This window comes from Mustela nivalis, assembly GCF_964662115.1.
Source record: "Mustela nivalis genome assembly, chromosome: X".
Taxonomy (NCBI): domain Eukaryota; kingdom Metazoa; phylum Chordata; class Mammalia; order Carnivora; family Mustelidae; genus Mustela; species Mustela nivalis.
Genome location: NC_139040.1, coordinates 113,793,638 through 113,806,169, shown reverse-complemented (window position 1 = coordinate 113,806,169; position 12,532 = coordinate 113,793,638). Strand labels below are relative to the sequence as shown.

Genomic DNA, 12,532 nt, shown 5'->3' with positions numbered 1-12,532 from the left:
CTTTTTTTTTTTTTAAGAAAGAGAATCTGTTCCTGTCATCTAATTCTATCCAAGGAGCTTGCATAAGTCAGGGGATAAAGAAAGATGAGTCACAATTTTTCTTTTTTATCACCTTAAGATGGAGAGGATACTATTTCCATTTCGAGTGTGACTCTATTAATTATCACAGAACCATTACACTCACAGATACATAGGACTTCCCTTTTTGGACTGACTTTGATATTCAAAGAGGCAAAAATCACTAAGAAAGCATGTATGTTACTGTTACCTTGCGCCAGAATGTGGGAGCGCCACTGTCCCCGGCGTCCCCTTCCGTGGTGCTTTCCTGGTGGCCCACCATGTCTGATCCTGCCCCCCTTTCTCTTTTTCTAGAGTCCTCTCTTCGTTTTGGAGTTCTTTCGAGTCACACGGTGAAATTGTCCTTCTCTGGATTCACCGGTGAACTTGACCGAAGGTTTAGCTTGAAGATGCACTCGGAGGAGCTAGTCACGTCCCAGTGATTGAATAAGCAGAGATCCAAGGTGCTGGGTGTTCTTGCTTTATTTACCACAGGCCTCCACTTGTCCCCTCCGGGCTGTTGTTCACTGACAACTGCTGTGCTCTGGACTGGCGCTCTGATGGCCTGTGGCGTGGGGGACAGGCAGGTTGTGGAGGAAGCTGCCCTCGTGAAAAAGGCCATTGTTTAATCTACCCGGTCCCTCCCTGGAGCTATGGCAACAAATTCCGTTGGTGAATTAACTATGTCATTGTGTGCCGGCTCAACTGATTATGCTCCTGGAATGACAAACATTTTCTCGCTTTTTTTCAAGATAAAAAGTAGTCAAGACCTTGAAGTGTTAATATACGACTCAGCACTTTCTTTAAAGAGGAGAACACAGATGGAGAAAAATTGGGTCCTAATAAATATTTTCTCTGCCAAGAAACTATTCTAAATGCCACTGATAAATGGACTGGTGCATTTTAACCATGTAGAATCTTCGCAGTTTGCATTAAGGTTATTTCCCCCTCGAATAAGTGTATTAAAAGGGCTTTTGAAATATGCATGTGCTGGGGCCTTTCCCAGAAAAGGATTCTTTTTAACTCTGGTGGCAGCAGAATGCTGCTGTTAATGCATCGTACCTCGTTTCAGAACGAAGATCCGTCTAAATTCATCTTTGCCATGGAAAGATTTTCCCTGTTTCATGCTAGTGGGAGAAGTCGGAGTCACTTGCTCACATGTTCCAGTCTCCAGCATGAGAAAACCTGCTCTGATCAGTTAAAGACTTTGAACCTGGGGCACCTGGGTGGCTCAGTGGGTTAAGCCTCTGCCTTCGGCTCAGGTCATGATCTCAGGGTCCTGGGATCGAGCCCCGCATCGGGCTCTCTCAGCAGGGATCCTGCTTCCCTCTCTCTCTCTCTGCCTGCCTGTCTACTGTGATCTCTCTCTGTCAAATAAATAAATAAATAAATAAATAAATAAATAAATCTTAAAAAAAAAAAAAAAGACTTTGAACCTGAGGATCCATCCATCCCCTACTTTCTCTGGCTGGGGGGCTGGCCTGGCTGCTGGAGGAGCTCTCAGGGAATTCGCTGCTCCTCTGCCTGGCGTGTGGTGTGTAGTGTGCTCACTTGGCGAGCCGGAATCACACTTCCGAGGATGCCCTTCCCTTATGGCTCTGGGTTAGACTTAGCCAAGAGAGGGATTTGCACAAGGTGGGGAAGGTGAGTGTGAAGTCATGGCTGTTACTTTCCCCAGGTTGTCATGGCTGGGCTTGGTGACAGAAGGTCCCAGCTGTACCTCACTCCCCTGGGTGCTGGGTCCAGATCTTCGCAAATGCTAACCTTGTCAAACAATGGCAGCCCGGAGCCCCCATCAGGCCTTTCTTCAGCACCATCGAGGTAGGAGCAGCTTCTGGTGGCTTCTGGGAGGGTAGCTTCTGCACTTTGGCAGCTGGATGTACTGCGCTTCTGACTTACAGCTGGGTAACTTCTCCCATCATCCAGCTCCCCTGCCCACCACCTCCACTCCTCCACCCGTCCCACAAGGCGCCGGGTCTGTTTCCTGGGAGAAATCCCTTTCTCTACCGCTCACAGTGGCTCTGCTTCTTCAGCTAAGCTGCGGCTGATACACTTATTTTTCCAAACAATATAAGGACTGTAGGAGAGAATCTTCAGCACGAGGGGATTTTGGAGGGCAGCAGGGAGAAAATGCCATGGGACTTGCATCTAGAAGTGACTGAGGAACTTCTGAGAACTTTTGGCCCTGAGGAACCCAGGGAAATAGACATCATATTTGTGTCAGTCTCTCCCCCAGGTCCCTGTAGCCTTCGACCTGCAAAAATTCTGTTCAGATCCAAGCATGTTTTCAAATACCTTTTCCTTCTTCATTCCTATGGTTTCCTCTCTTCCTTATTCTTCTCCCCCGCCAGAGACCATCCCCCGCCCCAAAGAGGCTGAGATTGCCTATTGGAGGTAAACCACATGCCAGGGGTAGCTGGCACTTAGTCAACTGCAGGAGAAAAAGAAAAGTCCAAGTCCTGGGCACATTATTTCTTCCAGAATGATCCACTGGAGCCACTGAAATTCTGACAAAACTGACACAGCACACACGGATGGACTCAGAGAGATGATTTCTCTGAAACTCAAGTCCAACCTGGCTCAGCTGTCGAGAAAATATTCACCTCTACCCGCACTGGTTCGCTTTTGTCAGTAATGGAAAAAACCACTCTTGTGTCATCAAGGCCCAATGGTTCACACGAGAGGCTTGTTTCGAAATTGCCTCTTGTTGTCATCTGTTAGAATAACAGTGCATTTGATATTTCTGAGCTTCTCATCACACATCCAAAAGAAGAATCACTGCCAATCTCTTCTCAGTTAATTCCTACTTAGAGGAGGTGATTATTGGTCATGAGCATTAGCAAGTTCAGAGGTTATGGTTAATTTTGGCTCTAGAGCAAACAGAATGGAGACAGGGCCACCAACACAACACCACAGTGTATTCGTACCACAGATCTGCTCAGGTCATTCAATTAAGCTACTTACTTGGATCATGAAGATGTCTATTATCTGAACACTTATTGGTGGCTTTCTGGGGTCTTGTCTGCTTTTGAGAGTCCCATAAGATAAATAAATGCCCTGTGGTCTATACAAAGGGCTCTCCAGAGCCCTGAGAATTGTGTCAATGGGTAGAAGCTAGTTGCCCAGGCCCACAGAGGTGGACAAGGATGGGCAGCAGATCCCAGCTACTGGATGAGGTACCTTGTGTGAATTAGAAAAGGGTGCTCCTCTGGGCCCAGCAGCCCAATTTGGTGAACAGAGGGAGGGCTGGATTTTAGCCCCTAATTCTCCGAATCTGTGGGAAATCTTTGCAGCCCCTGAACCTTGGAGAAAAGTGCATTTTCGGGGAAGCAAACTGTGTCAGTCCCATTATAAGAGATACATTCTTGAATCTGGAAAACAAGTATTCTCAGAGCTCATGAAGTGAGGTGTTCTCTGTTGGGTGATGTGGTTGGTCAACTAGGCCTCAGCTCCAAAGCTGATAAAACTGCCCTTCTGATTCCAGGTTGTCATCATTTTCAGCTACAAAGTAAAGTGTATTGCAGTTTGAAAAAAAAAAAAAAACTGCCCTTCTTCCACACAAATTCCCCAGGAGCATTCTGTTGGCCTTTCTGATACCTTCCTAGCCAACAGAGTGTGCCCAGGATCATGGCTTTATGTGGCTCAATTTGAGAGGGCCCTGTATTAGCTCTCTTCTGAGGAGTCTGTGTGGCCATGGACATGTGCATGGCCTGGAGGCCCTCACACTCCCAACCCCTAGAAAATTCTTGAGTTCTCCACCCAAATGCCCCCCCCTGCTGTTTTCAGAACTCATGTGGCCTCTTCTTCGGTGCCATCCTCCCGGGAGTAACCCCCCCAGAGAATTGCATATCCCTGGACATGAGGGGCGGTGGAGCTTTCAGCAGGAAAATGTGAACAGAATCTGGATATCTGGGCCACCCTGTGGTGCAGCACAGAGAAGGGTCTTTGACTCTGCTCCCCTCCCCTCTTCCATCTACACATGTACACACAGTCTGTTAGCATGATTTCAAACTTTTAAATATTTAGACAAATGATACATGGACCTCCATTCAGATTCTTGCCCTGACCCCACAAATGATAGCAGCAGGCTCAGCTAGAGGTATTTGAAATCACTGTAGAAATTAATGGATTAATTAGCATTTTCTGGTTATTTTAATTATAGTTAATTACAGGTAGTTTGTCATCAAAAGTCTAATCATCTCTGAATGTATGAACAATATGATTTTCTGAATCTAACTGACTCAAGGCTAGATTCTGGACTGAAATGAAATAATTTGCTCCAACTCTAGCACAGTCCTTGGGATATGGTAGTTGCCTTGAAAATGACTGTTAATGAGAAAATGAATCCCTGAAACGTTTTATTAACTGCCTCTCGTCTTTTGCCCTGCCTATGCCAAATAACTGGCTTAGAAACTCTTCGATGGATGAGTTCATCCAAGGCTGTTATGGACGTCTTAGTCAACTGGGCTTAGCAATTCTTTGACTGATGAGTTCACTCAAGGGTGGTTTGGGGTGTTAGTCCAGAGATGAAGCCAGGGAACAGACGAGGAGATGGGAAAGTGAATTCCTGTGACCCCCTGCCTTTTTGCTTTTCCTGAGCCCCTGGAATTATCTAGCAACCATTCTGAAGAAGGAATACAAAGTTTAGACTTTGCACTTTCAAGTGATAGACTAAAGGCATACTCCACCCCCATGATGTGAAGACATGCCCAAGTTCAAGTGTAGAATTTAGGTATTTTGCATATTCCATTGAATTTACTGAACATGGACTTCATATCAAGCCCTCAACCAGATGAAAATCTGAAGGCCATTACAGCAGTACCAGCCTTCGAGGCCTTACACAGCAGTATATAAGGTACTGTTACACTGAGTATTTGCCCGACTTCAGTAATCTATTTTACCACCCCCAACTCATCATTCTCCATCCCCCCTTACCCTGCTTTGTTTGACTTCATTAGGGACAGATGACGTGTACTGGTTTGCTATGGGTTTCTCCCAGGAGAGTGAAAGGGCAGGGTCTTTGCTTCACTGCCAATGTCCCCAGTGACTAGAAGAGTGACTGGCACACACAAGGGCTTGGTAAACATTTTGTTGATGAACATATTAATTTGACATCAAAGTTGCACTATTTTTTTTTCTCGTTCAATTTGGCTTTGAGTGGGTAAAAAAGTAGCATGAAGACAAGCAATCTGGTTTGACGGTGGGAGGTGCTCCTGAAGGAACTAGAAGCAAATAATGCTCAGATGGAGTTCAGACCTGGAGAACAGCTGGTGTCCAGGGAAAACAAATGCACTGAGAAACTGTAGGAAGCAAGGACCTTTGGAATTTGTTAGCTTTCTTTTCAGGCACACAGTCGTTGTAGTTTGCAGTAACTTGCTGAAACAACCAAGCTCCAGGCAAAGAAGCATGTTTGTTGATCCACTGGGCCATTAATGGAACTTCTGTAAGGTGTTAGAGCTATAAGCCAAGTAACTCCAAGATGGTTTTCTTCCGCTCACCTCATAACAGCTATTTTCATGGATTGCTGGGGTTTTGCAAACATTTTTCTTTCTGACAGGAAAACTGACTTTGTGCCTGGTGAGAGCCCGACTTGAAGAAAAACTGAACATGATATATTTTGTAACTGCTTCTATATCTTTCCCATGGCTTTTTGCTATTCAAAGTAAAAATGATACAAAACTTCTGTGCCTGACTGAAGGAACCCAGTACATTGTTTCTTTTTTCCTTTTCCCTCCTCCATTCTCCCAACCACCAGGACAAAGACAAAAGGGCATCTTCACCTTCAACTGTAGATCTTTTTTTTCTCAAAGATTTATTTATTTGAGAGAGTGGTGGTGGGGTGGGGGGTAGGGGTGGGAGAAAGGACAGAGGAAGAGAAAGAGAATCCTCAAAGAGACTCCCTTTTGAACACGGAGCCCAATGTGGGGTTCCACCCCAGGATCATGGTCCCCAGGGTCCCCTTATAATAAGTCTTATAATCAGCTGGGGTGCCTGGGTGGCTCAGTGGGTTAAAGCCTCTTCCTTTGTCTCAGGTCATGATCCCAGGGTCCTGGGATCGAGCCCCGCATCGGGCTCTCTGCTCAGCAGGAAGCCTGCTCCTCTCCCCCATCCCTGCCTGCTTCTTTGCCTACTTGTGATCTCTGTCAAATAAATAAATAAAATATATTTTTTTAAAGTCTTAAAATCAGGGAGTCTGAGTTCTCCAACACTGTTCTTCCTTTTCAAAGTTATTCTGGTTAATTTATGTCTTTCTAAATGTTCATATAGTTTTTAGAATCATGGAATCAATTTCTACCACAAAGCTTGCTGGGATTTTGACTCAGATTGTACTGAATATATAGATTAATTTGGAGAAAATGGATACATATATATTTTTAAAATCATTGCACCAGATCTTGTTCCCTTTTTTTTGGAAGATTTTATTAACTTGTGAGAGAGAGAGAGAGAGAGAGAGAGAATGGGGGAGGGGAGAGGAAGAAGCAGGCTTCCCACTGAGCAGGAAGTTGGACATAGGGCTCCATCCCAGGACCCCAGGATCATGACCCGAGCCAAAGGCAGGCACCCAATCAACTGAGCCACCCGGTTGCCCTAAGAGAATAGATATTTTAACAACTTTGAGTCTTCCAATCCATGAACATGGCACAGTTCTCCCTTTTTGTATGTTTTCTTTAATTTTTCTCAGCAGTCTTTTTAAGAAGTTTTCAGTGCACATCGCTTCCGCCCTCCAGTCCAAAGTTTCTTGTTTCAAGATTTATTTCAAGTTATTTGAGTTCATTTTCTTGAATCAAAAGTTTGGAAATATTAAAAACCAATAAATAAATAAATAAACAATCAAATAAATGAGTTTGGAAATGTTCTATGTTGTTCTCTTTCTCCATAGATTTTCACAAGACATCTGAGTGTATTTCTCTTATAATCACCATTTTTAGAGTTGATACACCAATTGATATTTTGAGGTGCAGATGTTCTTAGAAATCATTTAACCTGTGGCCTGTCCCACAGAAGAACCTCTTAAATATCCATAGTTGAGAGGCTTCTGTATGGCTCAGTCAGTTAAACGACTGGCTTTTGATTTTGGTCTGGGTCATGATCTCAGGATCCTGAAATGGAGCCCGTGTCATGCTCCGCACTCAGTGCAGAGTCTGCTTGTCCCTCTCCCTTCCCCCACTTGCTCTTGCCCTCTCTCTCTCTCTCAAATAAATAAATAAAATCTTTTAAAAAAGACTGACTATAAAGCTACAGTAGTCAAGACAGTGTGGTATTGCTATTAGTCTAGATACATAGAGGGAACAACATAGAAAATCCAGGAAATTAATCCATGTATATGTGATAAATTGATTTTTTATTAAAGTCCCGAGACAATTCAATGGTTAAAAAATAATTGCCTTTAGGGTGCCCAGCTGACTCGGTAGACCAGATCGCTCTTCATCTCAGGGCTGTGAACCCAAACCCCACATTAGGTACAGAGATTACTTTAAGATTTTATTTATTTATTTTATTTTAGAGAGAGAAAGAGTGCAAATGGGGTGTGGGAAGAGGTGTAGGAAGGGAGGGAGAGAAACACCAAGCAGACTCAGCGCTGAGTATGGAGCCTAACACCAAGTTCAATCCTGCAACCTCGAGATCATGATCTGAGCCAAAGCCAAGAGTTGGAGGCTTAACCAATTGAGCCACCCAGGGGTCCCTAGTGTAGTGATTACTTCTAAAAAATTGCCTTACGGGCACCTGGGTGGCTCATATAGTTAAGCCTTTGCCTCTGCCTTTGGCTCAGGTCATGATCTCCAGGTCCTGAGAAGGAGTCCTGTATCGGGCTCCCTCCTCAGTGGTGAGGCTGCTTCTCCTTCTCCCTCGTCCTCTCCCCTCTGTTCATCCTCTATCTAAACAAAATCTCAAAAAAATTGCCTTAAAAATGCCATTCATAACAACATTGTTCACAATAGCCAAAAGCTGAAAGCAATCCAAATATCCATCACTAGATGAATGGATAAAGAAAATGTTGTATATACATACAATGGAATATTATTTAGCTTTGAAAAGGAAGGATATTTTGAAACCTGCTACAACCAGATAAACCTCAAGGACATTATGCTAAGTGAAATAAGGCAGCCATACACACAAAAAAATTACTATATGATTCCACTTATATGAAGTACCTAGAGCAGTCACATTCATAGAGACAGAAAGTACAATGGTGGTTGTGAAGGGCTGGTGGGAGGAGGAATGAGAAATTATTGTTTAATGGTACAGAGTTTCAGTTTGTGATAATGAAAAATTCTGGAGATTTGTTGCCCAGTAATGCAAATGTACTTAGCATTACTGAATTATACACTTAAAAATGGTTAAGAAGATTACTTTTACATTATGTGTATTGTAGCACAATCAAAAAATTAAAGTGATTCTAGAACAACTGGATTTCCATATGCAACAAATGAACTTTTATCCTTATCATACATTATATATAAAAATTAACTTGGAATGGATCATAGACTTGAAAAACGTAAAATGTGTGTAAAATGTGAAAGCCTTAAGACTTCTAGGATATAAAAAGAGAAAAACCTTTATGACCTCAGGTTAGGCAAACATTTCTTAGGACACAAAAAGTGCAAACCATAAAGAAATAAAGGGAATAAATCGAATTACATAAAAAATAATAATTTTTGTTTTCAAAGGACACAGTTAAGAAAATGAAAAAGTAAGTAAGCCTCAGATGCGGAGAAGATATCTGCAAAAGACATTTTATAAATGATTTTAAGGATGTATAAAAATTATTATAATTTAATACTTAGACAAATAAGTAAACTTTTAAAAAAATGGGCAAAGGTAGGGTGCCTAGCTAGCTCAGTCAGTGGAGCACCCAACTCTTGATCCCAGGGTTGCGAGTTCAACCCCTATGTTGGGTAGGGAGCCTACTTAAAAAAAAGTTCTAGGGGCACCTGGGTGGCTCTGTCGATAAGCTTCTCCCTCCAGCTCAGGTCATGATGCCAGGGTCCTGGGATGGAGCCCCACCTCTTTGGGCCTCCTGCTGAGCAGCGAGTCTGGTTATCACTTTCCCTCTGCTGCTTAAGGACTGATGCTCTCTCTCAAACAAATAAACAGAATATTTTTTCAAGAATTCTTAAAAAAAATTAAAGTGGGCAAAAATTTGAACAAATATTTCATTAAAGGATATACACAGAACTGGCCGAGAGACTTCTGGCTTTAGCTTTCATATATAAAGTGCTTGAAAGTTGTTGCTACCGTCCTTATATCAAGAAGAATATGGATGGGGTGCTCGAGTGGCTCAGTGGGTTAAGTGTCTGCCTTTGGCTCAGGTCATGATCCCAGGTTCCTGGGATCCAGCCCCATGTCACTGGGTTTCCTGCTCAGCAGGGAACCTGCTTCTCCCTCTCCCTCTGCTCTTCCCCCTGCTTGTGTGCATGCTCTCTGACAAATACATAAATAAAATATTTTTTAAATAAATTTTAAAAAAAGAAAAGAAAAATATGGATAAACTGAAAATCAATGACCTTTCTTAGACCATCAGAGAACTGAGATAATGGGGAGAATGACCATGCCCAAACCTAGAGAGAGAGGCACGTACAGAAGTCTCCTAGCTGACATCTGCTCACCTGGAACAGAAACACCTGGAACTATAATCTGATGGAAATACTTAAATGGTAATTTTGGTAAATTATTGGAGGCTGAGTATGGACTAACATGAAATTGAGAAATTCCTGGGGCTGCAATCACAGAAAGGACCCCACACTTTTGTGGGCTTTTCCTCCAGGAACCCCACCAGATTCTCACCTTGAGGATATGAGAAATATCCCCTGGAGACCCTGGCAGAAGAAGAGGAAAAATATCCACCAGGAAAGCTTTCCAGAACGCTCTCTATCATAAAGACCTACTCTCCAGGTGGCAAGACTCTGTCAGAGGGCAAAACTGCAATATTATTCCCGGTTAGGAAAGGGAATTTCAGGCTTCTCCACCTTCAGAGAAATAAAGACAACCATATTCCACATGGGATGAGACTTCGAGGAGATAAATTGGAACTGCTGAAGTAAGGGAAAGAAGTAGGGGAACAATGTGAAAATACCAGTAGGAGGAGAAAGGGAAAATAGAGCAGAAGAAATATTTGAATAACAGCCAAAGACCTTCCAAAGAATTGGTCATTAATGTGACAGACAAAAAACTACAGACCCAGTAACCTCAGAGAACACCAAGCAAGATAAGTACTGAAACAATCTAACAACAATGACAAAACTGCCAAACCTAAGAATATCTTATTTAAACTACAAAAAAACAAAAACAAACAAAAAACAAACAGGACAAGGTAAAAATCTCAAAGGAAATCAGAAGTGGGGGAGCACGGTGGAGGGAAACCATTTCTAAAATAAGAATAAGAATTATGGTGGGCTTCTCATCAGAAACAATGTAATAAGTGTTCTGAGGCTCAATTTCCAACGTGTGGGTGGGGACATTTCAGAACATAACAAAACAAAAGACACCTTACCAGTTCTTACCACTTAGGAAATTCCAAGTGTTTCAGGAGCTCTGTGCCAGAACTGAGGATAAGACCAAATACATATTTCTTATTATGCAAACAAGTCAAGAGTGGAGTGAAATCACTAACCTGTTGGAGGGCAAAGAAGAAACACTTGCCAACCTAGAACTCTATATCCAGTGAAATTACCTTTCAAAAGTGAAGGAAGAAGATGGGGTTGAGTATAACTTGTGGAATTTAAGAAATAAAACAAATTCTTTGGAATTGCTTAACATAATAGCAACAAGATATTGGGAAATCCTTAAACAATTTTTAGCAATGATCAGAAATGTTTTTGATTTCACTTATTCTTTTCTTATTTCATTTATTCTGACTTTGTTGATGTATACAAAGAATATTGCATGAAAAATATATAGATTGGCCCTCATGTGAATTTCCATTATTGCAGATATGGAATAATTTGTTTATGTTTTTCCAGTTTAATTGCTCATGATTTTTTAAAAAATTTCTGTCAGTTTTTATGGAATTTTGAAATACTGATACCATAAATGTTATGCCAAGTTTGAAACTTTTCACTTATTTCTAATACTATTTAGGTCTTGTCCATATATTTAATATGAAAAGGTTGAAACCTGCTTAATGAGTGGTCATTTTTTTCAGTGTTTTAGGTAATTACCAATTTTGAGAGATCATTCTCCTGTAGGAAATGAAATGATATTCACTACAAATTCACATTTTTAAATTTTATTTTTGGTTTTTTAAGGATTTTATTTATGAGAGAGAGAGAGAGCGCAGGGGGAGGAGCAGGAAGTAGAGGGAGAGGGACAAGTAGACTCCATGTGCTGAGCACAGAGCCTGACATGGGGCTCAGTCTTAGGACCCTGAGATCATTATGTGAGCTGAAACTAAAAGTTGGATACTCAACTGACTGAGCCACTCAGGCACCCTGCATTCACATTTTTTTAAAGTAAGCTCAACACCCAGTGTGGGGCTTGAACTCATAACCCTGAGATCAAGAGTCACAATATTTACTGACTGAGTGGGACAGGTCCCTCTATATTTTTTTTATTATTTTTTATTTTTTAAAAGATTTTATGTATTTATTTGACAGAGAGAGAGAGAGAGAGAGTTCACAAGCAGGGGGAGTGGCAGGCAGAGGGAGAGGGAGAAGCAGGCTTTCCACAGAGCAGGGGGAGCCTGACATGGGACTCCATCCCAGGACCCCAAGATCATGACCTGAGCCGAAGGTAGTTGCTTAACCAACAGAGCCACCCAGGTACCTTATATTTTTTATTTTAAAATGCAACTTGGAAATAACTTTTCATTATATGAATAGTCTTTAAAAAAACTAAAGCTGCTAAAGCAGAGAAATTAGAGACTTTCTCAGACAAATAGAGTGAGAGAATTGTTTGCCAGTAGACCTGCCCTTCAAGAAATGTTAAAAGAGTTTCTTTAGGCAGAAGAAAATGATACAGGTCAGAAATTGAGATCTACACAAAGTATAAGAGAGCATCAGGGAATGAATAAATGAAGGTAGAATACAATTTTTATTTATTCATGTAAGTATTTATTTATTTCTGTAGGCTCCATGCCCAGTGTAGAGCCCAACACGAGGCTTGGACTTATGACCCTGAGATTAAGACCTGAGCTGAGATGAAGAGTCAGATGCTTAACTGACTGAGCCACCCAGATACCCCTGGTAAAATAAAATTTTTAAGTTTTTTTTCTTAATTGATTTAAAAGATAACTAAAGCAGAGCAGTAACAAGGTAAGATAACAAGATATGAAATGAATGACAGCAAGGTCACAAGGGTCAGCAGGGAGGAATTGGGCATACTCAATTATAGGGTACCTGCACCACATGTGAAGCAATACGGTGTTATCTGAAGGTGAACTTAGAGTATTTTTAAATGTATATTGTAAACCCTAGGGCAGCCGCTAACAAAGCTTAAAAGATAAAGGAAGTATAAACATTATGCAAAGGGAGAAGAT

General features: G+C 41.8%; 1 protein-coding gene across 1 annotated transcript in view; it reads right to left on the bottom strand.

Annotated features, from left to right (window-relative positions):
• PCYT1B (phosphate cytidylyltransferase 1B, choline) overlaps positions 1-693 on the bottom strand; it is a 123,158-nt gene extending 122,465 nt beyond the window's left edge. The window contains exon 1 of the mRNA XM_082718246.1: positions 269-693. Coding sequence (XP_082574372.1) covers positions 269-340 — 72 coding nt within the window. The 5' untranslated portion in view covers positions 341-693. The remainder of the gene's footprint in view (positions 1-268) is intronic.
• Between the last annotated feature and the right edge of the window lie 11,839 nt (positions 694-12,532).